At 48.0% G+C, this 24,615-nt stretch overlaps 1 protein-coding gene across 5 annotated transcripts in view; it reads left to right on the top strand.

Annotated features, from left to right (window-relative positions):
* Positions 1–24,615, top strand: part of slc4a11 (solute carrier family 4 member 11) — a 77,571-nt gene that overhangs the window by 30,086 nt on the left and 22,870 nt on the right. For 3 of the 5 annotated variants that reach the window (XM_064334711.1, XM_064334713.1, XM_064334712.1), the window contains exons 2-5: positions 14,699–14,749; positions 16,760–16,876; positions 23,279–23,322; positions 23,550–23,778. In XM_064334711.1, the coding sequence (XP_064190781.1) occupies positions 14,699–14,749; positions 16,760–16,876; positions 23,279–23,322; positions 23,550–23,778 (441 nt within the window). Of the gene's footprint in view, positions 1–4,304; positions 4,649–14,698; positions 14,750–16,759; positions 16,877–23,278; positions 23,323–23,549; positions 23,779–24,615 lie in introns of those variants that run through there. The other 2 variants (XM_064334715.1, XM_064334714.1) reach the window with 2 other exon arrangements.

The following is a 24,615-nucleotide window of genomic DNA, read 5'->3' as shown; positions in this document are numbered from 1 at the left end:
GGCACACGCATGACACACGAAAGGGAGAAGCTGTGATGCACTCGGCTACCGTGGCAACGGCGTGCCCACCTTGCATCCTGGGCATCTGGGGCTGTGTGAACCTGGCGTAGCACGTGCCCGACTGGAAGCCTCCATACGTAGAGCGTGGTGTCTCATGGGAATGTGTGTGTGTGTGCCCACGTGTGTGTGGATTTGTGTGTGCGTGCATGCTCCTGTGTGCATCTGTGTGTGTGTGTGTGTGTGTGTGTCTGTGTGTGCATGCGTGGTTTGAATGTGTGTGGGTTGTGTGTGCGCACATGCGCCTGTGTGCATCTGTGTGTGTGAGTGTGTCTGTGTGTGCATGCGTATGTGGGTTTGTGTGTGCGTGCATGCGCCTGTGTGCATCTGTGTGTGTGAGTGTGTCTGTGTGTGCATGCATGGTATGAATATGCGTGGGTTGTGTGCATGTATGAGTGCTTGTGTGCATGTGTGGTGTGAGTGTGTGTGGGTTGTGTGAGTGTGTGTGTATGTGTCTGTGAGTGTGTGTGCGTAGTGTGAGTCTGTGTGGGTTGTGTGAGTAAGCACACCTTGAAATGAATACTTAAAGTTCCTGAGCACTAGCCTGCCTGATGTATTCTTTCAGTATTCTTTCACGTATTGTCTGGACTTGATTGTCTGTCTCCTCTGCCTGTGCGAGGTGGATGTGTTAAAATGGTGCATTCTGGCAGCAGGGAGGTTATTCGCTGTTTGCATGGGCATGTTCCCGGCATGCAAGTTGGCTATTCAGTTTGCATGGGTGTGTTCCTGGCTGCAGGTTGGCTATTCAGTTTGTATGGGTGTGTTCCTGGCTGCAGGTTGGCTATTCAGTTTGCATGGGCATGTTCCTGGCTGCAGGTTGGCTATTTGCTATTTGCATGGGTGTGTTCCTGGTTGCAGGTTGGCTATTTGCTATTTGCATGGGTGTGTTCCTGGTTGCAGGTTGGCTATTCGCTGTTTGAATGGGCGTGTTCCAGGCAGCATGTTGGTTATTCAATTTGCATGGGGTTGGTTATTTGCTGTTTGAATGGGTGTGTTCCAGGCAGCATGTTGGTTATTCGCGATTTGCATGGGTGTGTTGGGTCATGGGTGCGTTGGGTCATGTGCGTGAGGACACAGTTTATCTGACAGGAAGCGCGCACAGTGTCGCTTCAGCACACTTCCAGCGTATCGCGCTTAACGGTGTGTCCCGCGCGGGGAGGCACCGAGCAGCCGCTAGTCTCCGATCCCGCCACTGCCCGTCTCAGGCCGTCCCCGTGATGCGCCGTGGCGGCCCGTCTGAAAGGTGATTGGCCGGGCACGGGCACCGCCAGGCGAACGCTGGAGCTGCAAGGGCCGGCACTTATTCCTAAACGGCTCCCAGAAGAACATTCCGGAACAGCCGACACGCTCGCGCGCGCGGTGGGACAGTCACGGCGGGCACACGACAAAACTGCGTACGCGTGCGTGAGAAAGTGAAAGAAAGAGGCTTTGATGTTCCACAGCGATAAGGGGAAGCTGAAACTGCACTCGCTGGTTTGGCTTCCTGCATGTTGAGTTTACAGCCTCCGGGCACTTCCCTGGAGTGCTAATGCGCCATCTTAGCCCCGTTGTCTTAGCATCACTTTCCTGATACTTGCTTCCTCCTCGTTGCACCACTCACTCAGTTACACACTCACTCACTCACTCAGTTACACACTCACTCACTCAGTTACACACTCACTCACTCAGTTACACACTCACTCACTCAGTCACACTCACTCACCTCACTCACTCACTCACTACTCACTCACTCACTCACTCAGTTACACACTCACTCACTCACCCACCCACCCACGCATTCACTCACGCACACACTCACTCACTCACTCACTCACTCACTCCAATTTGTAACCATGTTATTAAACATATTCAACCTTTTCATCCTGAGGAATATTAAAAATCCTAGATTGCTATTTGTTGCTGTAACATCTTCAATCAGTACATTTGACCTTTGTTAAGTGAAGTTCTCTAAGCTTTAGAAATAGCACCAGGATTAAATCTACATTACATTACATTACAGGCATTTGGCAGACGCTCTTATCCAGAGTATAACCATAACCAGGAACAAGTGTGACGAAAACCCTAGAGAGAGAAGTACCGGTCCAAGTGCAGGGAGCAACCGCATAGTTCAACTTGGACCCTGAAGGTTAAACTGATTAACACTAACAACGAGAACGGCAACAACGCAGTCTATGGAAAAATACAAGCACAAGCAATCTACAAGTAAAATAAGCCATAAAACAACCGTGCCATGGACAAACCTGTTATCTTCATTAGTGCTTATGAGAGACTTAACGGTAGAATCATAACCGTGCCAAAATGTTTGGCTTCAGGCTGTGAACGCTGGCTGGCTAACACTCACCCTCCAGCAGAAGCTGGAAGATCTCCGTGCAGGTGCTGTTGGGCTGCCTGTCCTGTTAAGGCACTGCTCTGGTGCTTGGATGGAGCACACACTGTATCTGGTTTTGAATCGGGACCAGCGTTCCACCTGTTGAGCTGCACGAGAATTTTTCCACGGTACTATCCAAAAATCAAACACAAACGTAAGAACACAGAAGCGTTAAAGGAATACCCATAGCGAGATAAACAAGATAAACATTCTAATGAATCATTTTCTATGTAATCATCATAATTAATTCTTATTTTAATAATTTGTTCCTCAGCCATTTTGTTCCAGTTCAGGCTGTGAATGATCTGCCGTAATGAAACTATTATTTTTTATACGCTAATTTTTTATAATGTATTTTTCTTAATGTAAACATTTTTCAGCTGTCTGTTCTAAATTAGCAGTTTCATAAAAGGATTAGTGCGAGTGTTTTTTTCTTATGATATGAACATAAAATTACAAGCTGTTATAAAATGGCTTTTAGCTTAATGGTCCAAAAATGCACTTTTACTTCAAATATGAGTGATTAAAAAATACACATGTACATTTTGAAGTTACTGATGCTGACATCAAATAATGTTACGTTAGAGTTAGAAAGCATTGACACCACCGTGCAGACACAGCTGCAGCGTGTGACTGCTCCCACAAGCTGAAAGACTGGGAGCTTAATCAGGACATAATGAGATTATAACATTTAAATGACATTTAAATCCTTATATGTTTCATGTGACACCGAGCCATCTGCTTTGCAGCGCCTGGCGAGGATTTGCAGTCTTGCAATTAAAGGCACACTTAATCTGCTTTACACTTTTTAACAAAAGTAAAAAGAGAAATTGGTCTTCGGCCCAGTGGGGTTGGTGGGAATCATCGAGAGGCATTAATGTGCATTGTGATTTTTTGGCAAGGAGTGCACCTTCGAGAGATGAAAAGATAATCTGCTGCATAAACAGGGGTGCGGTAAGAGAACGGTAGTTAATGTCAGCCAGTCCATGTCCCATTTCTAAATTAGGCCTAGATTTAGGACAGGGCCAGTGTGTCGAAGGTGAACCTTCATCCTCGTCAGTAAAACCAAAAGACTGTTGGATCAATTCAGTGTAGATTCACTTTTCATCCTTTAAGAGAGTCTGGCTGTGACTCTTCCCTTAGTGAAAAAGATTTACAACAAGATTTGCCACAAAATGTTAAATGAATACAGAAGCTGGGAACAGAGAGCTTGCAGCTACTGCTGTTATTTGTGTGGGAAATTTTCAAAATGCCAAAATCTGTCCTCTATAGGTATGTCCTGAAAACCTATAAACTGGCACATAGTATGCTATACATGCCAATCATCTTCTTTGAATTGATCCAGAAAAAAAACATTCCTCAAGTCAGCATCCAGACTTTGCAACTAGAAGATGCCTGGGGATCTTTCATTATATTGCCTAATAATCTTAGAAGCGTATACTGGGAGATGTCTGTGTCTTTTATCACTGTGACAGTGCGCAACCCGGCGAATACGGTGGTTTTTAGACATGTTTACGATTTGTTTCCCTTACTGAGATTTAAATTACAGGTTCAATTAAGTGAGATATAAATCTCAACAGACAGGGACAGATTGCACATGACAGGTTACACATGACATTGCACGTTGTGAAATACTGAAAGATAGGCTACATGTGCTGGGAAATCCATCACAGTATTATAAATGATTGTTTTAATTACACGGATCCAAGGGACTTTAACAATTATTTATACTCAGACACTCACACATACGCAGTTTTATAGGGCGGGGGGGGACTGTGGGGGGCGCTCATCAGTAACGCTGTCATGCTGGCATGCAGCAAAAAATAGGATCTCTCATTATAAACTTTATTTCGCAATGTATTTGTTACAACTGACGAAAACCGGCCGCATTTAAAGTCAGAAATTCCGAGAGGTCACGGGAACTTGGCAACCACAGTGGCTAGCAAGACTGGTCGTCATAGCTTTCAATCTAGATAGCACCAGTGTTTTGATGACCCACGACGAAGAGAAGCTATTGAACGTTAACCTTGTACAAGATAGCTATCCGCTGGCTTTAAAATGACAAGTATCATCTTAGTATGAATCAAGCTCGCTAACACCTTGTAGTTTATTCATTTCCAAATGTGAATGAGGTCGCAAGCATACAGGCGTCTACGATCATAAATACCGAGCTACGGTAAGGATGCCAGGAAAATCGGCGAAGACTGTCAAGGTCTAAGCCAGGTAACGTAGCCAATTTAACGAGCTAGTCTATAGCTGCTAGCTAGACTAGCTATGTGATGCACTCTTACTTGCAATTACTAGCAGAAGTGGTTACCCGGTTAGCTAGCATTGCTAATTTGTGGTTTTCTGTGTAGCTTGGAACTGTGGATCGCAATCAGTATTGTTTAGCTAACTTTAAGATAGGCTTCCCCCTTTTGGAAAGCAACGGTAATTACGTTAGCTAGCTAGCTAGCTAGCATCCCGCTAACCTTTGGATTGATATGAGCTATAGACTAGGCTACATTAACTTATCTTGGTGTAACTAAAATTTCCAAACAATACTTCCACCTAGTGAGTGTAATGTGGTCTAAAAAAAGTAGGCTAATGAAGTTTACAGCTACGCCGTTACAGAAAGCAAGAAGAGAATGAAGTAGCTAACGTTAGCTGGCTAATACTAGTCACCTTGTTACCCGTTGTTAAATAAATAAGTTATAGTCTATGGGTTAGCTGTAGCTTGTTTGGCTTTATAGTTAGCTAAGAGTATTTGTAGTATATTAGTGAGTGGCGTTGATGCTCAAAGTAATCCCAGTTGAACTAGACTATCCTAGTTAGCCATCTTAAATTAAGAAGCAGTCGGTCCTTAGATCGTAATTTAGGACTTTGTACTTGTTGCATACATGGGTTGATGTTGCCCGGTTGTCACATTTTGTTGGTGAATATTACGCAGGACTGTAGGTTGTAGTCTAACCTTATGGCAACAGTCTGATTTCGATGTCAGGATATATTCGATATGTGAGAGGTAGCCTAATTATTTGTTCCTCTGTAGTCAAATTAAGTCATTGGGAGTAATAAAGAGATCAGAGATCACTTTCTTACACATCTATTATTTTAGTTCTTCATTACAATTAAAATGAATTTTTGAGGAGTGCTTGAAGCTGCTATGTTATATCCGTTGTACTACCTTGGAGCTCGTTATTTAAATGCTCACGTGCATGTTAACCGTACAAAATCCTCATCCATCAATTATAAAAATTACAGTGAATTCTCTGCATTTCCATATCGACTCACTGGCCACAGCTAATTGATAGAAGTCACTGATGAGCTAGAAATGTAGTGGGCAGAAATCATGTTTTTTTCTCAATGTTCACTTAAACCTGAACCTGCCTATAAATGTAGCGTATTCGATTCCCTGTGCTGAAATTCACGGAATACTGACTGTGCAATGTACGCTTTTATCCGATCTGTCCACATTTGCTATATGCTTTTGGGAGTTTATGATTTTTCATTGAGCTTAAGCCAGTTGAATTTCTAAAATGTAGGCTATATGTCGTGTCCTACGCAATATACAGGTAAAGAATTTAAGTTAAAAAGTTTGTTCTTTGAAATTATCTCGATTTAAACCCGTTTTTCTCGTTTTGACCCGGAGGAAAACGCACACTGCAAAACGAGACACAGTTATAAGAGATTTTGGGATTATTTAAGCAGTAGACGGTCTGAGTGGAAGTGGAAGTGAAATGGGTTATTGCAGGTTTGTAGCCTCTATTAAAACAGCACAATAATGCCATTATATATGTGTATTAGAAAATTTAAATATTTAACGCAACCGATCGTGCGTGCAAGTCCTGGCTGCCGGTCTCTGGTTCTAGTAGGGGCCTCTGTCCCGCCTACAGTTCCGAAACAAGGAAGCTCACGTCAGTCACAACTCCCACACGATCCCGTCAGTCTCGTGTCTGAGCCTCTTCCTGGGGGCAAGTCTGAATCCACCTCAGCGACAGGCGGTATAAGGCACATAGGCTATACTAATATAAATCAACAATGTGTTAATATAACTTATTATTAATATGCAATTCATATGAGACTGCTTTAATTTGGCCCCAGCCTGGGAATGATCTGAGGTCAGCTCTGCTTAGCCTGAGGTGCCATGTGCAGGAGGGCCTTGAATAGGCGGCAGCAGCGGCTTTGTAGTATTTGTAATAGTAAATTAGCCTGCTCTTAAATTAGCCTACTCTTTAGGGCCTGATCTACAGGTTGCTTTCGGCAGAGCTCTCCACTGTGCTAGTCATCGCAGCTTGAGCCCTCCTGTTAGCGTAGCATTGACATTCACCCCCTTGGGACTCAAGCAGCTACAATACACTTCTGTCATTTTTTATGAGTAAACTCTTGTATATTTATTGAAGTAGACATACGTTATTTAATGCGTTATGAATTATGGTGTTCCTAACATAGACCCCCCCCCCTTCCCCAGTTATAAAGTAGTTTGCTATTGCTTTGAACTGAGGTCACTTCCTGTAACTGACTTCCTGTATCCGTCATGTCTCTCCAGAGATTAAGAGTCAGTTAAGAGGTTGCCAGCTCAGTGGATTTTCGGGTCTGGAGAATGACAGAATTATACAGTGGAAGCCGTCTCCTGCTTTGAAGGGGAATCAGACTTCTTTCCTACCATGTCGGTCAGCTATTGTGTTCCCAGACTAAACGGGTCATAATTTATCATTAATGTCCAGGTGGTCAAGAAAATATTCTGGCAAAAATGCAAATATGGCAATAAGACAGGTTTTCTTTGAAAAATTGTTTGATACAATGGAAGTGCCGTTCTACACCGAGCTCCCTCATTCATATTTATGAAATAGGCTTGACATTTGTGCTGGGCGTTATCTCGGCAGATTGAATGACTTATTGAATAACTTGTTTTTGTTTCATATTTTCACACTTTAGTATGACGACTGAGAAATAGACCGACAAGCTATCAGGTATCTTTGATCTAGGTGTGAAGATCGTTGTTTTGTATACTGTATATTTGTAAATATCCACGTGTAAAGATTGTTTAGTCTTGACACGTGTCATTAAAGTACCCCACCAGATGTATTTTAAAACCTTGGCTTCCCTCTATGCTGTCAGGTCCATCCATGGCAGTTTTATAAACAAATTCCACTCATTTTTGTTTTGGAAGGGGCTCCTTTGGTAACGAGCGGAAGGAAGTTCCTACCTGGGGATTGCACACTAAACCTGCACAGTCTGTCATATTCAGCACACCAACTGTCACTAGCAATGTCACTGACCAGTCAGCTTTCTGTGCACAAAGGTTTCAGTTAACCGCATTGCTCTCCTGTAATTTGCATATCTTTGAATAGTGGAACATGATAGGTTCGACATACTTGTGACATCACAAAGTTTGCTTGTACGTGCAGGACTTCCGATTTCAGCAAAACAAACACTGTTTGTGTACAGTGGATGAATTGGAAAAAGGCGTTCTGGTGACAAGTTCCGCACCAAAATCAGTCTGTATTGTGAAAGTTGTACTTTCAGAAAGAGTTTTTTCATTCGGAAAAAAAACGTTTTTGAATGGAGGGGGTCTGTAATTTTTTTGTTGTTGAGGAAAGGACATGCATATTCATGTGTTGAGACCCTCCATTTTTGTCTTAGGTGCCCCAGTTAGGACAGCTGGTGACTGGTGTGTGTGGGGACACTTCCAGATCCCGCCAAATGTCTGCAAATATGTTGTTTCGTACAGCTTGGGATTGTGATCTGGTCTGTCCCTTGCTTTCTTGCCAGATAAATAAATCCCGTACAAATTCATACAAGTTCCATGAGCAGAGTAGTGTGTTTTAAAGCTCGTTGGGGAAGCAAACCGGCTTGGGTGGGTTTGTGTCGCTTTGCATATCGTCACTGAGTACACGCCACTGAGGGGACCTTTCCAATTCCACATCTATCACACAGGATTCAGTCTAGTCCCCCGATGACTTAGCCTGCAGTACAATCCAGTCCCTTAGCCAGAGCCGCGTACAGCAGTGGAGAGCGTTGGAGTTACTCTCAGGAATGCACAAAACGCAATATCACCAGTTAGGCACGGAGAACCGTTTTTAATCGATACGCGTAATGTTTGCCTGACAAACAGCAATTTGTATTGTGACTGAAGGAGAATTATTAAAGATCCCTGCCGTAAGGTGTAGTATGTTGGCACAGATGGGGGGGCGCGTGTGCGTCTTACCAATTATGCCATGTTCTTATGGGGTGATGACTGATTAAGCGAAAGCAGTTGGTTTGGTGTGCTGTGTCATTGTGCAGCGGTCGTAAAGAGAAGAGCGCTAATTATTATAACGCTTTGGCATTTAGCCGGGGCTGTTATTCAGAATGACTCACATAGATTGTTATTATTATTAAATTTTTTTTGTTTTCTATTTTTTGAACGTGTGCAATTTCATACGGCCCGAGGGCTGCGACGGCAGCTCCTCCAGCTGGGAGTCGAACCCGCGACCGTTGAGCCACGAGGCCTGTTCCCCGAGCATTACACCGCTCTGTCCTCCCGCTCTGTTTGCACCGCTCTGTCCTCCCGCTCTGTTTGCACCGCTCTGTCCTCCCGCTCTGTTTGCACCGCTCTGTCCTCCCGCTCTGTTTGCACCGCTCTGTCCTCCCGCTCTGTTTGCACCGCTCTGTCCTCCCGCTCTGTTTGCACCGCTCTGTCCTCCCGCTCTGTTTACACCGCTCTGTCCTCCCGCTCTGTTTGCACCGCTGTCCTCCCGCTCTGTTTGCACCGCTCTGTCCTCCCGCTCTGTTTGCACCGCTCTGTCCTCCCGCTCTGTTTGCACCGCTCTGTCCTCCCGCTCTGTTTGCACCGCTCTGTCCTCCCGCTCTGTTTGCACCGCTCTGTCCTCCCGCTCTGTTTGCACCGCTCTGTCCTCCCGCTCTGTTTGCACCGCTCTGTCCTCCCGCTCTGTTTGCACCGCTCTGTCCTCCCGCTCTGTTTGCACCGCTCTGTCCTCCCGTTCTGTTTACACCGCTCTGTCCTCCCGCTCTGTTTGCACCGCTCTGTCCTCCCGCTCTGTTTGCACCGCTCTGTCCTCCCGCTCTGTTTGCACCGCTCTGTCCTCCCGCTCTGTTTGCACCGCTCTGTCCTCCGCTCTGTTTGCACCGCTCTGTCCTCCCGCTCTGTTTGCACCGCTCTGTCCTCCCGCTCTGTTTGCACCGCTCTGTCCTCCCGCTCTGTTTGCACCGCTCTGTCCTCCCGCTCTGTTTGCACCGCTCTGTCCTCCCGCTCTGTTTGCACCGCTCTGTCCTCTCCGCTCTGTTTGCACCGCTCTGTCCTCCCGCTCTGTTTGCACCGCTCTGTCCTCCCGCTCTGTTTGCACCGCTCTGTCCTCCCGCTCTGTTTGCACCGCTCTGTCCTCCCGCTCTGTTTGCACCGCTCTGTCCTCCCGCTCTGTTTGCACCGCTCTGTCCTCCCGCTCTGTTTGCACCGCTCTGTCCTCCCGCTCTGTTTGCACCGCTCTGTCCTCCCGCTCTGTTTGCACCGCTCTGTCCTCCCGCTCTGTTTGCACCGCTCTGTCCTCCCGCTCTGTTTGCACCGCTCTGTCCTCCCGCTCTGTTTGCACCGCTCTGTCCTCCCGCTCTGTTTGCACCGCTCTGTCCTCCCGCTCTGTTTGCACCGCTCTGTCCTCCCGCTCTGTTTGCACCGCTCTGTCCTCCCGCTCTGTTTGCACCGCTCTGTCCTCCCGCTCTGTTTGCTGAGGCTCTGGTGAAGCCCACACAGAAGCCCCAGCGAGGCCTTGTTTAATTCCACTTACAATGGGGGGGGGCGGATGTCACTCTTCCACACTGACGGGTTCTAGTAAAAAAACCAAAGACCAGGGTGGTGGGGGGGGGGTCAGTTCCATTTCAATTCAATCATTTTAGAAAATTAATTAAAACTTAATTAATGAATTTTAAAATGGCCTTTGTATTCTCGCTGGATTTTTTGAACACGTTAATTGAATCTCAGCTCAGTTTTGTGAGCTGACCTGAATGAAACGGAGGTGAACCCGCTGTTCGGGGCTCTCGTACGGGTTTGTGTGGGTTGTGGAGCGGGCGTCCGGTGTCGTACTCTGGCTCTGACACGCTGGGCTCTCCCCAGCCCATCTGCTGCAGCCAAACAGCCCGTGTTTCTCCCGCGTTCAGTCTCCCTGACACCGTCAGCAGTCATGATATCACAAGCACTCGTCAAGGTTAGGTGTGTGTGTGTGTGTGTGTGTGTGTGTGTGTGTGTGTGTGTGTGTGTGTGTGTTTTTAATTTTATTGAGAGAGTGTTGTGCATTCTCTATCTCAGTCGAACTTCATCTTGGCTTTCCCTTAGTGCTGTGGTTCTGTGTACTGAAACACTGCTGCTCTCTTGTGTAGGGAAAAACATTCCTCATGGAGGAAGGACTGGGCAGTAAACCATAACGGTAATTAATTAATATTTATGAACACAATAACAATCATCCAGACTCCTGAGGCCATGGTAGAAAAAACTAATCACTAATTATCTATTGGGTGTTGGGGTGACAGCCAATCAGCAGCACAGATATGAAGCTTAGATGTGATCCACAAAAATACGTCACATGGTCACATGTGGCCTTGCTGCAGATTGGCTGTCATACCAGCACTCAAGAGATAAGAGGGGATGATGCTATTTTTCCAGGAAGCATTTCATATGGGCTCTAAAGATGGGAGGCTCAGTGCACGCATCAGGTGTAATGAAAGACATTATTATTATTATTATTATATTGTTACCGTGCTCAAATAGCGTATGTTAGATAACTGCCTTCAGGTTTGTGGCGTAGCCCGGCTTGGAGGTAAAGGAAGTGTTCAGTACCATTCAGCCTGTGTAGCGTGTACACTGCGTGTTAAGCTCAGATACTGTTTAGCTTGGCAGGGAGAAGGAGCTGGCCTGGCTGTTTGGCAGAGGTGTTTTTGATAAGGGAGGTATGACTTCGCGCCAAATCTATTCAGTGCCGGTCTTGAGAAAGTGTGCAGCAGCACTGTCAACACTGAGAGACACTGCAGTCAGCAACAGGAAGTCCCCCCCCCCACCCCACACACAGGAAGTCCGCGAGAGACAGGCAAAAGAGAGACACACACACACCGCAAGCCCCTTTTCGCTTCCTGCTAGGGCCGCAGGTGATCACACTCTCGAGTTTAGAGGGAGGCGGTATGGCCTCGTCCCGGCACGCACGTGCACTGCAAAGGATCATGGGAGTGCGTGTGGGGAGTGACGGGGGTTGCCAGGAGGCGTGGGCGCGACGGCTTTTTTTGTGCTTCGAAACATTAATAAATATATAATAAAGCACTAGAAGGCAATTATGAAGTGACAGACATGGAAAAAAAACAAGATGAAATGGAATGAGAGACTAAAAATCGGGTGTTTTCGAACGCTGTGTCACAGCTCAATTAGAGTGCGGCAGTGGGAGAGAGAGAGAGAGAGAGCCGACCACAGGGGCTTATGTGACCAATCAGACGTCTAGTTACCCAGATCGCTCTGTGAAGTTTGGGAAGAATGTGAGTAATCCCTGTAATCCCATTTAGAGGAGAGAGCCACTCAGAGAGCTTAACCCCAGCCGCACAAGAGGGTCCACCATCGGGCCTGTCCTCCATTACCCAGTAGCAGCAGCAGCAGCAGCTGCATCAGAGTAACAGCAGTTGCATCTGCAGACAGTGACAGCGAGAGTGAGAGTGTGAGTGACAGGGGTGCATGAGCGCGGGTGAGAGGGGGACAGGTGTGACTGCAGGTGGGCTCTGCTCCTTTGTGGTGGACCCCACGCTCCTCTCCGTCTCCCTCACACCGAGCGTGCGGCAGCTTACGGCAGCGGAGGGGTATAATCACGCTGGGGCCCCACGTGGAAGAGGACAAGCTCTGCTTTATCACGCAAACAAAAGACACTGTCGAACTGGAGCAGATAAAACCTGTTTGTTCTATTCATAGAGGCCCCTCTGCCTGGCTGAGGTGTGTTTGTTTGTTTGCTGTGCTCAGGACTCCCGAAGCTGATGCATCTCTTCATTCAACTCTTTCCTTTTTTTCCATCCCTGCTGCAAAGCAGCCCATCAGACAGGGGCTGTGCTACCGCATCAATCTCCCTCTGTGTGCGTGTGTATGTGTGCATGTGTGTGTGTGTCTGTGTATGTGTGCGTGTGTATGTGTGCATGTGTGTGTGTGTTTGTGCTGCATGTGTGTGTGTGTGCTCGTGTGTGCGTGTCTGTGTCTCTCTGCCTGTGAATGTTTGTGTGCTTGTGCATATGTGAGATCCTGCTTCATCTGCTCTGAGTGCTGGTGAGTGTGTGTGTCTGTGTATGTGTGCGTGTGTGTCTGTGTGTGTGTATCTGTGCATGCGTGTGTCAGTGTCTGTGTGTGTGTGTGTGTGCCTGTGCGTGTTTGTGTGCGCGTGTGAGATCCTGTTTCTGTCTTCATCTGCTCTGAACACTGGTGTGTGTGCTCAGTCAGGTCAACGTGACACGGAGACGGAGGAATTAAGTAGCTCTAGACCCCTCTTATTGGCAGACCTGTTACCCGTCTGAAATCTCTGTAGGCTGTGTGCATTAGCTGGTGTAAAGAGTGGTGTTTATTTCCCTGGCTGTTCCTAAGATGGCAGAATTCTCTGAGCTCAGGCTATTTCGCAGTCATTGGTCCGTCGGCTTGTTAGTAATCCTGTCACAGATTCTGTAGACCAACCGAATCCTCGCTCAGCGGTGTATTTTTAACGTAGCCAGAGCATTCCGACTGGATGAATGCGGGCAGTACAGTGCGAATGGATGTTCTGTCCTTGAGCATTCGCAAGCCAGTCCAGCTTCAGAGACTCCTGTTTCCAATTGGAGAAAAAAAAGGAGTATAGATGCAGGAGCTGGCTATCTGGTACGTTTATAAAATCTGCGCTGGCATTTTCAGAGTGGCGATAAATTTGAATGACGAGCCGGTATGGAATGAAGCCCTTATCTAGGCCTGGAGTCGTGGGGTCAGAGATCAGCACGACCTCCGACCTCTTGAGAATGAAAGGGAAACATAAGAACGTTCTAGAGTTACATACATATACACACATACATACATACATACATACATACATACATACAAACTGCAAGGAGTTTGTTGTATATTTGGATGGACTAAAATTCATGAAATGAGTTTAAAAGAAAGAATTAAACGGAATGGGCAGTCAAACTAAGCGCTTAAAAATGCAATGCGGACGTGCAAACATGGCATTTCCCTACTGCTACACATCCTGTGTCATAAACCTAAAGCACCTAATTCAGCTGGGCTGCAACCCAACGCACATTTGTGTGCTACACAAAAGCTCAAACCACTCTAAGCCTGCATAGGCATGAAGCAAATAGTTAGCTTTGCTGACATTACGTTCCATTCACAAGACTCTTGATTTTGACTGTTTCTTTTCCTCCAGATGAGGTCAAGTGTGGGCTTTGGAAAGGGTGGGAGTTCAACTTGTGTCTGAATTAAAACCAAGCGATGTTCACTGTTACCATTCAGTGTGTGTTACCATTCGGTTTGTGTTACCATTCAGTGTGTGTTGTCCTTCAGTGTGTGTTACCATTCAGTGTGTGTTGTCCTTCAGTGTGTGTTACCATTCGGTGTGTGTTGTCCTTCATGTGTGTTATTCAGTATGTGCTCGTACCGTATCCACTGAACGGATAACAAATTCTGATTGTTTTTACTTTGCTTTCACGTCCATAATAAACCAAATTGTGCGCACAAAGTTTTTTATGCTCCTAGCTCCTCCGACTGACCGATACTTGTTCGATCTTATTGGCTGTGGACCTCCGGTGTTCTTTCAGCTGAAGATGGCAGATAAAGAAACAGAAGCACCCGAGCAGGGGCACTCACACCTGGCCCTGCAGGCCAGTAGCGCTGCTGCTGCTCTCTCTCCCCCTCTAATTAGGGACTGATTTAGGCCGGGCACACCAGGTGAGCGTAATCTCTGGGCCAATCAGAGAGCTTAATCAATCAGCCTGTCAGGTGGAAAGGAAGAGCCTCAGTGCAGGTGGCCTGGACAGGCAGACTGGAGCAGTCCCCCCCCCCCGTGCCGCGATGGCCCCGGGGCGTTAGCAGTCCGGTCCCGTCTCAGGTCCAAACGGAGCTGATTGGACGGGCCCCCCGCCTCTGATGGACACAGAGCCGCTGGGGCCGCTGTGTTTCGGCCGGGGAGAGGAGCCCCCCTGGGGCTCTGGCAGTGCCGGGAGCCTTACCGCCTGTGATTACACCTCAGTCTCTCCACCGTCGAGCCCCCCACCCCCCTCCGCGCCGCTCACGCCATCTTCTGTTCTTCCTCTCTCCCACAGAGGCTCCGCATTCTGGGATGTCCAAGAATGGATACTTCTTCCAGGAGATGGGTGAGTGCAGGCCTGCTGGCCTCGTCGTGCTCCGCCCCTTTCAGCCCTTGTAAGGTGTGACATCACAAATGTGTGATTAGAATGTTCGTGACTGAACATTCTAATGCTGATGTAACAATCACTACTGGTAACTGAAAGCAGTGGGGTTCTAGAATTTTGAGGAAGAAAAGAAATGTTCCAAAAAGCCTACTTTCACAAGGGCTAAAGCAGTGTTTGCAGTAGCTTCAGTAATGTGGTTATTTGTTGCTTATTGAATTTTTAGATGAGCAATCTTAGTTTTCGATTTAAATGATCACCTGAGGCCAAAGGCTTACCTGTTCAAATATGTTTCAGGTAAGAAACTTAGTATGGATTTTACAAACTGTTTTTATAAATACTACAATTCTGCAATAATATGTGTCTGTATTTTATGTGGTCAGTACTGTGTTCATGTGATATCACTCAGGATGTGTTTAAACCGTGCCCACCTCACCGATAAAAAATGCTGATTGCTTTCCACTGTTTTAAACAGAGAGAGTGCAGTAAATCTGGTTTTGTTGTTTGTGACCAATGCTGTAGCATGTGTCTTACATTATGTGTACGTTTCCTCTTTGGGCTGGCACAGGACCTGACAGTGTGGTTAAGGTTCTCCCTTTTGCGATGTGCATGTGAGTGTGTGTGTGTGTGTGTGTGTGTGAAATGTGGTGTAATGTGTGTGTGTGTATATGTGTGTGTGTGTGTGTGTGTGAAATGTGTTGTAATGTGTGTGTGTGTATATAGGCGTGTGTGTGTGTGTGTGTGTGTGCGCGCGTGTGTGTATGTGTGTGTACAGTATGTGCCTTCAGGAGCCCAAAATAAATGGATGGGTTTTTGTGGGGCTGTGGATAAGCTGCACGGGGCCCAGCTGGGGTCCCCTCTCTGCCCTCTCATGCCTGGCGGGTGTGTGCCGAATCTGCAGTCGTGACTTACGGGGACCAGAGTGGCGGGGGAACCGTGGCGACTGAGTGACAGATTTCAGACCGTTGCACAAGAGTCAGACTTTTTTTTTGTATGGTTGCTTTTTCGAAACAACAAAATCTGTACAGTGAAAAGGAGTGGAGATTCTGTCTCCTGTGCACATGTTGACTTGGGGGCTCTTAAACATTTAGGCATAAACAGATTACCTAAGAGATGTTGAAACACATCTGTGTGAAAATGTGTTATATCAGTCAGTAGCTAGCTAGCTAGCTGCCTTTAAAGTGAGCCATGTTTTTAAGTAGACTTTCCTGGATTCAGTCAAACTATGTCCTTAACTTTGTCCATGATTCACAATTGTTTTCTTTTTTTGGTGAAAAACAGTTTGTAGAACAAGTTCAACAATTACGAAAATGATCTTTTTTTGTGTCGACAACGAAACAGTTAACATTCACTTTTAAAGCCCAACTTTAGGGGAAAGTGTTGATTGAATCCAGGAGTTCATCCAGGTCTCTTGTATAAAGAATAGCCGAGGTTTGAAAGAAATGAGATGAGAATCTACAGGATAACTTTGATTGACCCTGTCAGTACGGTGGCCTGCAGGGCACATGCGTCTAAAATCCCCTCTAAATCCGTTAGAGAGCCAGACAGCTCCTTAATGCAGCACTCCTCAAACTGTGAGTGTGTGATTGATGGGGATCGGGAGAAATTCAGGGTAAAACATGATGTTTCAGTATTTGTCCTGTTGGGGAAGAGTAACTGGGTGTTTTTGTGTCCCGTGGGGAAGAGCAACTGAGTGTTTTTGTGTCTATGGGGAAGAGTAACTGGGTGTTTTTGTGTCTCATGGGGAAGAGAAACTGGGTGTTTTTGTGTCCCGTGGGGAAGAGAAACTGGGTGTTTTTGTGTCCCGTGGGGAAGAGAAACTGGGTGTTTTTGTGTCCCGTGGGGAAGAGAAACTGGGTGTTTTTGTGTCCCGTGGGGAAGAGTAACTGGGTGTTTTTGTGTCCCGTGGGGAAGAGTAACTGGGTGTTTTTGTGGCCTGTGGGGAAGAGTAACTGGGTGTTTTTGGGCCTTCAGAGTTGCGGGAAGGGGAGCAGGACGACGGCTGTGAGAGCAGAGAGGAGGGGCAGGACTCGCCCATCGCCTGTGCCGACGACATCCATCTCTATGGCAACCAGATACACCCAGCTTCAGGTCTGTGTGCACGCATGTGTTTGTGTTTACATGTGCGTATGTGTTCGACCTAGTCTTTAGTGTGTGTGCAGTGTGCAGTGTGTGTGTCTGTGTGTGTGTGTCATGAATGATTTTGAAAGAACAGCTGTGGAATTACAATTTCTGGTGAATTCTAAGGGGAAAATACTTCAGACTACTGATCATTAGATCATTATCCCCATCACAACATGTAATCCCCATCTTCATTTTTGAAATGATTTTTCTCATCACCATGCTGTATTATTGATGGCAGGGGGGTGCGGGTTATTTGCCCTGTTTTCTAATATTTTAGGGGGGATTTTGTAACCTCCCCCTCCCCCCAGAAATGATGGCAGTGCCTCCCCCAGGGGTGCATCCTGTGTGTTTATTCACACAACAGAAGCAGACGCAGGGTGGAAACGGCACCCCAGAAAACACAGCGTCCTCTGATGAGCCATTCAGGCTCTGCAGAGTCACCTGTCAATCAGGATCTGCACGCTGTCACTCATCCACCCCCCACCCCCACAAAAGGTCCTAATACACGAGAGAGTGATGCTCATTTCTCACTCAGACAACCTGCACAGTGACATCACCTGGCGCAGATTATGTACCAATAGAAATTAAGGGGGCGTGGCCAGGAATCGAACCTGTGACCTTTAGGTTACAAGACCAGCTCCTTACCCGTTATGCTACACTGCCACCCTAATTTCAGTGTGTTTCAGGGGACGTGTGTTCGTTCGGTTCGTTTTCGGTCCCTTTCTCCAGTATTGGAGAAGAATTTTATTTAAACGCATTTATGAAATTTCAATGGAGAAACTGAAGGCTTTGTGATTGCTGTGACAACGGTACCCGCCCCCCCCCACCCCCTTAGTATCATCTTCATGGATTTCCGCTGCCGTATTCAAATTCCAACAAACTTTAATTAAGTTGCCAGCCCCGGCGCTGCACGCAATTAGCATTCAAGTGCGTCCCAGCAGCGGAAGAGCGGTTGTGAGTGTGTTTAAATGTACCTGCTCCAGGGCTCTGCGCCGCATAATTAGTTACATGGGGCCTCGAGTGACTGACGTCCAGAGAACTCGCACAGCGGGACCCCTCTTATTAAGGGGGGGGGGGGGTGCACGGACATCACGCCCGCACCACAGAGGAATGGAGGTAGCAGGTTTAGAATCTGTTATCTGCACCTCCCCCCCCCACCTGAGCCTGTCATAGCCCTGACACCCAACCCTAATCTGAACCTGTGCCACTGAGCATGAATTATGTATGCGCTGTGATTTTGGGCAACAGGAAAGATCATTTTAAAGGTTGTGTGGTGAATACAGTGTACATGTACATAATAAAAGGGACATTTAGCCGCTGTTAAGTATCTCTGTAATCACAAATGGCACTGCAGGTTGTATCCTGGGATTAAAATAAATAGTTCTAAAGGAAGACTTTGCGTACGCTCATCATGTACCGAGTACATATGGAATATTTTTGTCTCAGTATAGCGGTGATATGGCATCGTGAAATAATGTGAAAACAGACTTTTATTATCGGCTGTCGCGTTGATGTTTGTTGTGTGAGATCCGTTGTGTTTTTGTGTCGCGGCGTACGCGGTCGCATCGTCTCGGCTGAAGTTCTGCTCGCGGTACGTCCCTCGCTGGCTTTGGCGGTATTGATTATTCGCGCGCAACCCCAGGTCAGCCGTCATCTGTTACCTGGGCGACGGTGACAGGTGCCTCGCGAAAGTCGTGCCGTTCCCCTCCGACAGGTGACCGGCTCGTTTAGACGCCCCGCGCAAAACCCAGACCCCCGTGACCCCGGCGTCTGGACACCTCCGCCCCCCGTCACCCCAGAGAGCTAATTGAGCTCTATTCAGAACTCTGGGAAGTTACGAAATAAAAACAATCTGAGCATTTTTTTTGCCAAAAAAGCTTGAGCGTGAGAGGACTGCATTAAGGTTGGAAATGCAGAAGATTTTCAGGTACAAATAAAAAGGGAGCCGGCCGGTGGCAGAAGGGGACTGAGACACAGAGGTGGGGGGTGGGAGGGGATGGGCGGGGGTGTCGTTTTTCATTAACGCTGGTAAACAGCCGCAGGAAATGGAGGGTTGGGAAGAAGATGGCGCTCCTGCCTGCCCGATTAGACGGGAGAGAGGGGGGAGCCGTCGTGTGTTCCCCTGCTGCAGCCATCGGCACTGGACCTATACTACACAGGACCCATACAGCACAGGACCTATACCACACAGGACCCATACAGCACAGGACCTATACCACACAGGACCCATACAGCACAGGACCTATACCACACAGGACTTATACCACACAGGACCTATACCACACAGGATCTATACCACACAGGACCCATACAGCACAGGGACCATACGGCACAGGACCCATACAGCACAGGGGCCATACAGCACAGGGACCATACAGCACAGGAGCCATACAACACAGGGGCCATACAGCACAGGGACCATACGGCACAGGGGCCATACAGCACAGGGGCCATACGGCACAGGGGCCATACAGCACAGGGACCATACAGCACAGGGACCATACGGCACAGGACCCATACAGCACAGGGGCCATACAGCACAGGGGCCATACAGCACAGGGGCCATAAGGCACAGGAGCCATACAGCACAGGGACCATACGGCACAGGAGCCATACAGCATAGGGGCCATACAGCACAGGGACCATACAGCACAGGGACCATACGGCACAGGACCCATACAGCACAGGGGCCATACAGCACAGGGGCCATACAGCACAGGGACCATACAGCACAGGGACCATACGGCACAGGACCCATACAGCACAGGGGCCATACAGCACAGGGGCCATACAGCACAGGGGCCATAAGGCACAGGAGCCATACAGCACAGGGACCATACGGCACAGGGGCCATACGGCACAGGGGCCATACAGCACAGGGACCATACAGCACAGGGACCATACGGCACAGGACCCATACAGCACAGGGGCCATACAGCACAGGGGCCATACAGCACAGGGGCCATAAGGCACAGGAGCCATACAGCACAGGGACCATACGGCACAGGAGCCATACAGCATAGGGGCCATAAGGCACAGGAGACATACAGAAGTGTGTGTATATAGGCTATTTGTAGTTGCCTTTCTTCATTTAATGATGTGCACCCCTTTGATCTTGGCCAAATCTCTCTTATTAAAGGGATTCAGTATCTCAGTGGAATTAATTTATTTTTTGTTAAATTTGCAGTGAAAATGTGCAGTAGCTCAGGGCTCCCAAATAACACTGATTTGTGTTGAGCTGTAGTAACAGCAGCTGCCCACAGTGTGATCCCCTGAACACGGAAGGCAGAGGTTTAATGAGAGTCCCCCCCTCCCCCCTTACAGATGCACAGGGTCCCCAGGTGTACCAGAACAGAACAGCTCAGAAAATAACTTGTTACCTACCGGAGAGTGGAAATACACCTTAGTTTTCACCGTCTGTCATAAATTCAATTTACTAAGGAGTGTGGGGAGTGCTGATTTAATCGATGTGCATCAGCGAATCTTTGATTTACCAATAAACGTAAGTTGTTTAGTGTTTATTGTAGCGGCTGATTGCTTTAAGGAGGAGAGGAAATATCGGTAGGATTAGGGTTGAGTAGTCTCAGGATTAGGGCTGAGTAGTCTCAGGATTAGGGTTGAGTAGTCTCAGGATTAGGGTTGAGTAGTCTCAGGATTAGGGTTGAGTAGTCTCAGGATTAGGGTTGAGTAGTCTGAGGTTTAGGGTTAAGTAGTCTCAGGATTAGGGTTGAGTAGTCTCAGGATTAGGGTTGAGTAGTCTCAGGTTTAGGGTTGAGTAGTCTCAGGATTAGGGTTGAGTATTCTCAGGTTTAGGGTTAAGTAATCTCAGGATTAGGGTCGAGTAGTCTCAGTGATAGGGTTGAGTAGTGGCCATGAGCCAGTACCCCCCCTTCCCCTTATAACAGCCCAGCAAACCAAACACCGCTGCCACCTCACATCCAGCAGCCTTGGCAACACTGTTGCCCCTCAGGGGTTTTTCGCCTCCCAGAAATGCCCCTTGGGTTTGTTGCCCCCAGGGCTTGCTTGTCAGGGAGAAGGCAGACTTTACCAGTGACTAACAAGGGGAGAATCTCGTACAATAAGAAAGGGAGTAACACAGAATGAAAGAAACGAGAGTGCCGTTTGCAATCAATAGCACACTTTTTTGGCAGTAGAGTTAGATTGCCAACTGCAGGCAATGCATTTTGAAAAACAACGCTAACCATTTCAGAAGAAGGTAATGTGCGCATTCAAATGACATGGCTATGTGGCACTTGGGGACCTCCTACACACAAGAGGACGCTGTAACAGGAAGGCAACCCTTGTGCTGCGTGATAATAGCGGATTGGGTCTGGCGAAAGTTGGGTAAAAAACACGTGCTCCAGGTGTGTGTTTGCTGCACGATCGTTTCACAAGAGGCCAAACCAGTTCAGTGTTTTATCACTAGTTATCGACTCACACAGTGGTGATTAAGAGACTGTAGCCCTCTGTGATCCAGAGTAAATCCCAATGTATTTTCTGTGGACCCCGCAGGCAATTAGTTTTCCCTTTCCTCCAGGAACAGCCGAGTCAGAAAGGCTTTGATTAAAAACAACATCTCAAATAATAAAATGAATTTTTTTTAAAAACCTGTCAACCGACGTGCACCTCGTTAGCCTAATAAGGAGCTCTGTGTGTACACACAGCTGAAGACTCCAGGCAGGAGAGCGGCTGGTAAGTACAGGCCGTTAGGTTTCCACCCGAACCGCGGTACGGCGTGTTCCCTCTCCCACACGTTCGCACCTCGCTCGCTGAGGAGGGAGCTGACCGTATGGGGTCAGCAGCGAAAATCACTGTTACTGTTTCCTTTACTGAGAGAGAGAGAGAGACGGAGAGAGAGGTACAACAACACAAGGCATTTATATTCAAGGCGCTTTCTTCTGTCGCGATGGAGTGGGGGAAAAAAGCTAATCTCATCCCGTGTTTAGAAAAAAAAAAAAAAGAAAATCCTTTCTGCGTTTGTGGTGCAGGCTTGTCTTTTACATGGGCGTTCCGTTGTGGAGCGAGAGGTCGTGTAGCTGGGCGAGCGTGGACTACCGAAAGGGCCGGTTGGGCCCAGAGGTCAGGGCGGGGCCCACAAGGCCTGCTGCTTCTTTCAGTCAGGGAGGGGTCCTGGGGTCAGGGAGGGGTTCTGGGGTCATGGAGGGGTCCTAGAGCCGTTCATTCCCAGGGAGCCCTTGGACTGATGATCTGTCTGTGAGTCTGAGCAGTTATATATCTACAGTACCTTACCTGCCCTGACCAACAAGGGGGGGTGGGGGGGGGTGTAGAACAGAGATGTCAAAATCCAGCCCTGGATTGACCCGTTCGGCGTGGAACTCTCTCCCCAGAAGAGCGGGCTTCCGTGCTCTGGCGTTTCCCAGCTCCAGCGGCTGTGCCTCAGATCCTCTCCGGCCCGTCTGTGAACGCTGCGGGGAGACGGGCTGGCTTTCCCTGCCCCACCAGAGCCCGCTGCGGAGAGCGCTTGCACTGCCGAGCGCTCCTACGCCGTTTAAACTGTTCGTTATTTTAGCATTCACAGCGTAGCATTATGAACAATTACATTACAGGTCTGAGGTGCGGGTCAATTTTCAAAGTGAAGTAAGTGATTTGGGCTCGGCTCTGATTGGCTGCACACACACGAGCTCGCACGAGGAGGCCTAATCCGCGCGGAAGAGGCTGGCGCGCGCCCAAGCCTGCTCGGGTCCGGGGCCCAAATCCCACTGACGTTTTGGGGACTTACGTGTTGATCTCATGCATCAATTATCTAAACAGTACAACGCCAGAGGATTAGTGCGAAGATTTCCCTTTTTTATCCGGCAGTGATTTTCGGAAGCTCGCCTGACTGTTATTGTTTTAGATGGCGATCGGCGATGCTCTGAAATGAATGGGCATGTTTAGTCATACCAGTTGCTCTGGCTAATTAAGGCTGAGGAAATGGATGCCATTTCACACAGCGATCCGTAGACCCTGATGCATCAAATCTCTCGCCTTGTGATCTTACACTTCCTGCGCTGTCAATCCAGTTATGACTGATATTCTGGACTGATTGTGACTGCATTACCAAATGCGGCTTAAAACTTTGATTGTGACTGATATCCCGATTGTAACTGATATCCTGATTATTACTGATATCCTGATTGTGACATTATTTGACTGTAACTGATGTTCTGATTGTGACTGATTCTTTCATTTTTTTACTGATATCCTGATTATTACTGATATCCTGATTGTGATCGATAGCCAGGTTGTAACTGATATCCTGATTATGGCTGATATCCTGATTTATTGTGACTGACTCTGCAGTGAATCTTCAGTGTCTGATCTGAAGGGGCACTCCCTGGGTTTACTGTGTGCTTTCTACCTCTCCAGAATCAGACGACTCAGGATGCGTCTTGCTGAACACTTCAAGAAAAGTAAGCCAGTGTCTTCTTCTACTTGGAGGTTTAGGCTGATATTAAGATGTTGGAAATGGACCCTGTCAGTGCCTGACCCTGTCTGTTCTGCGCAGTGTCAGTGCCTGACCCTGTCTGTTCTGCGCAGTGTCAGTGCCTGACCCAGTCTGTTCTGGCGCAGTGTCGGTGCCTAACCCCGCTCTGTTCTGGCGCAGTGTCTGTGCCTAACCCCGCTCTGTTCTGCGCAGTATGTAAAGCTGATGAACTTCGAGGAGGAGGTGCGGGCGCACCGGGACCTGGACGGCTTCCTGGCGCGGGCCAGCATCCTGCTGGACGAGACAGCGGCCTCGCTGGACGACGTGCTGAAGAGGATGCTGCGGCACGTGGGCCAGGACCGCCACACCGCCGAGCCCAGCTGCAACTTCGAGGAGATCATGAGCATGCTGTTCACCGACGCCGGCACCCAGGAGGTCACCGGTGAGCTGCGGCCGTCCAGCTCGCTGCCTGTCCCAAATCCTCCCTGCTTCGGCTCGTCACAGTGAGCGTAGCTGTCCAGCTCACGGGCCTGTCTCAAATCCACCCTGTTTCAGCTCTTTACAGTGAGCGTAGCTGTCCAGCTCACGGGCCTGTCTCAAATCCACCCTGTTTCAGCTCTTTACAGTGAGCGTAGCTGTCCAGCTCACAGGCCTGTCTCAAATCCACCCTGTTTCAGCTCGTTCAGTGCTAACCACCTCACTGCCTGTCTCAAATCCTCCCTGTTTCAGCTGTTTACAGTGAGTGTAGCTGTCCAGCTCGCTGCCTGTCCCAAATCCTCCCTGCTTCAGCTCGTTACAGTGAGCGTAGCTGTCCAGCTCACAGGCCTGTCTCAAATCCACCCTGTTTCAGCTCGTTCAGTGCTAACCACCTCACTGCCTGTCTCAAAATACTCCCTGTTTCAGCTCTTTACAGTGAGTGTAGCTGTCCAGCTCACAGGCCTGTCTCAAATCCACCCTGTTTCAGCTCGTTCAGTGCTGACCAACTTACTGCCTGTCTCAAAATACTCCCTGTTTCAACTTGTTACAGTGAGCGTAGCTGTTCAGTGAACTCCCTGACTCAAATCCTCCCTGTTTCAACTTGTTACAGTGAGCATAGCTGTCCAGCTCACTGCCTGTCCAAAATCCTCCCTGTTTCAGCTCTTTGCAGTGAGCGTAGCTGTCCAATGAACTGCCTGACCTAAATTCTCCCTGTCACAGCTCATCAGCCAGGGTCAGTTTTATGTTTTAAAAAAATGATGTTATACGCATTTTATATGCATTTTAACCTCCACAGAGGTAC

Source organism: Anguilla rostrata, chromosome 5 (genome assembly GCF_018555375.3).
Source record: "Anguilla rostrata isolate EN2019 chromosome 5, ASM1855537v3, whole genome shotgun sequence".
NCBI classification, from domain to species: domain Eukaryota; kingdom Metazoa; phylum Chordata; class Actinopteri; order Anguilliformes; family Anguillidae; genus Anguilla; species Anguilla rostrata.
Note: the sequence above shows the minus strand (reverse complement) of the source record. Positions and strands in the feature narration are given on the sequence as shown.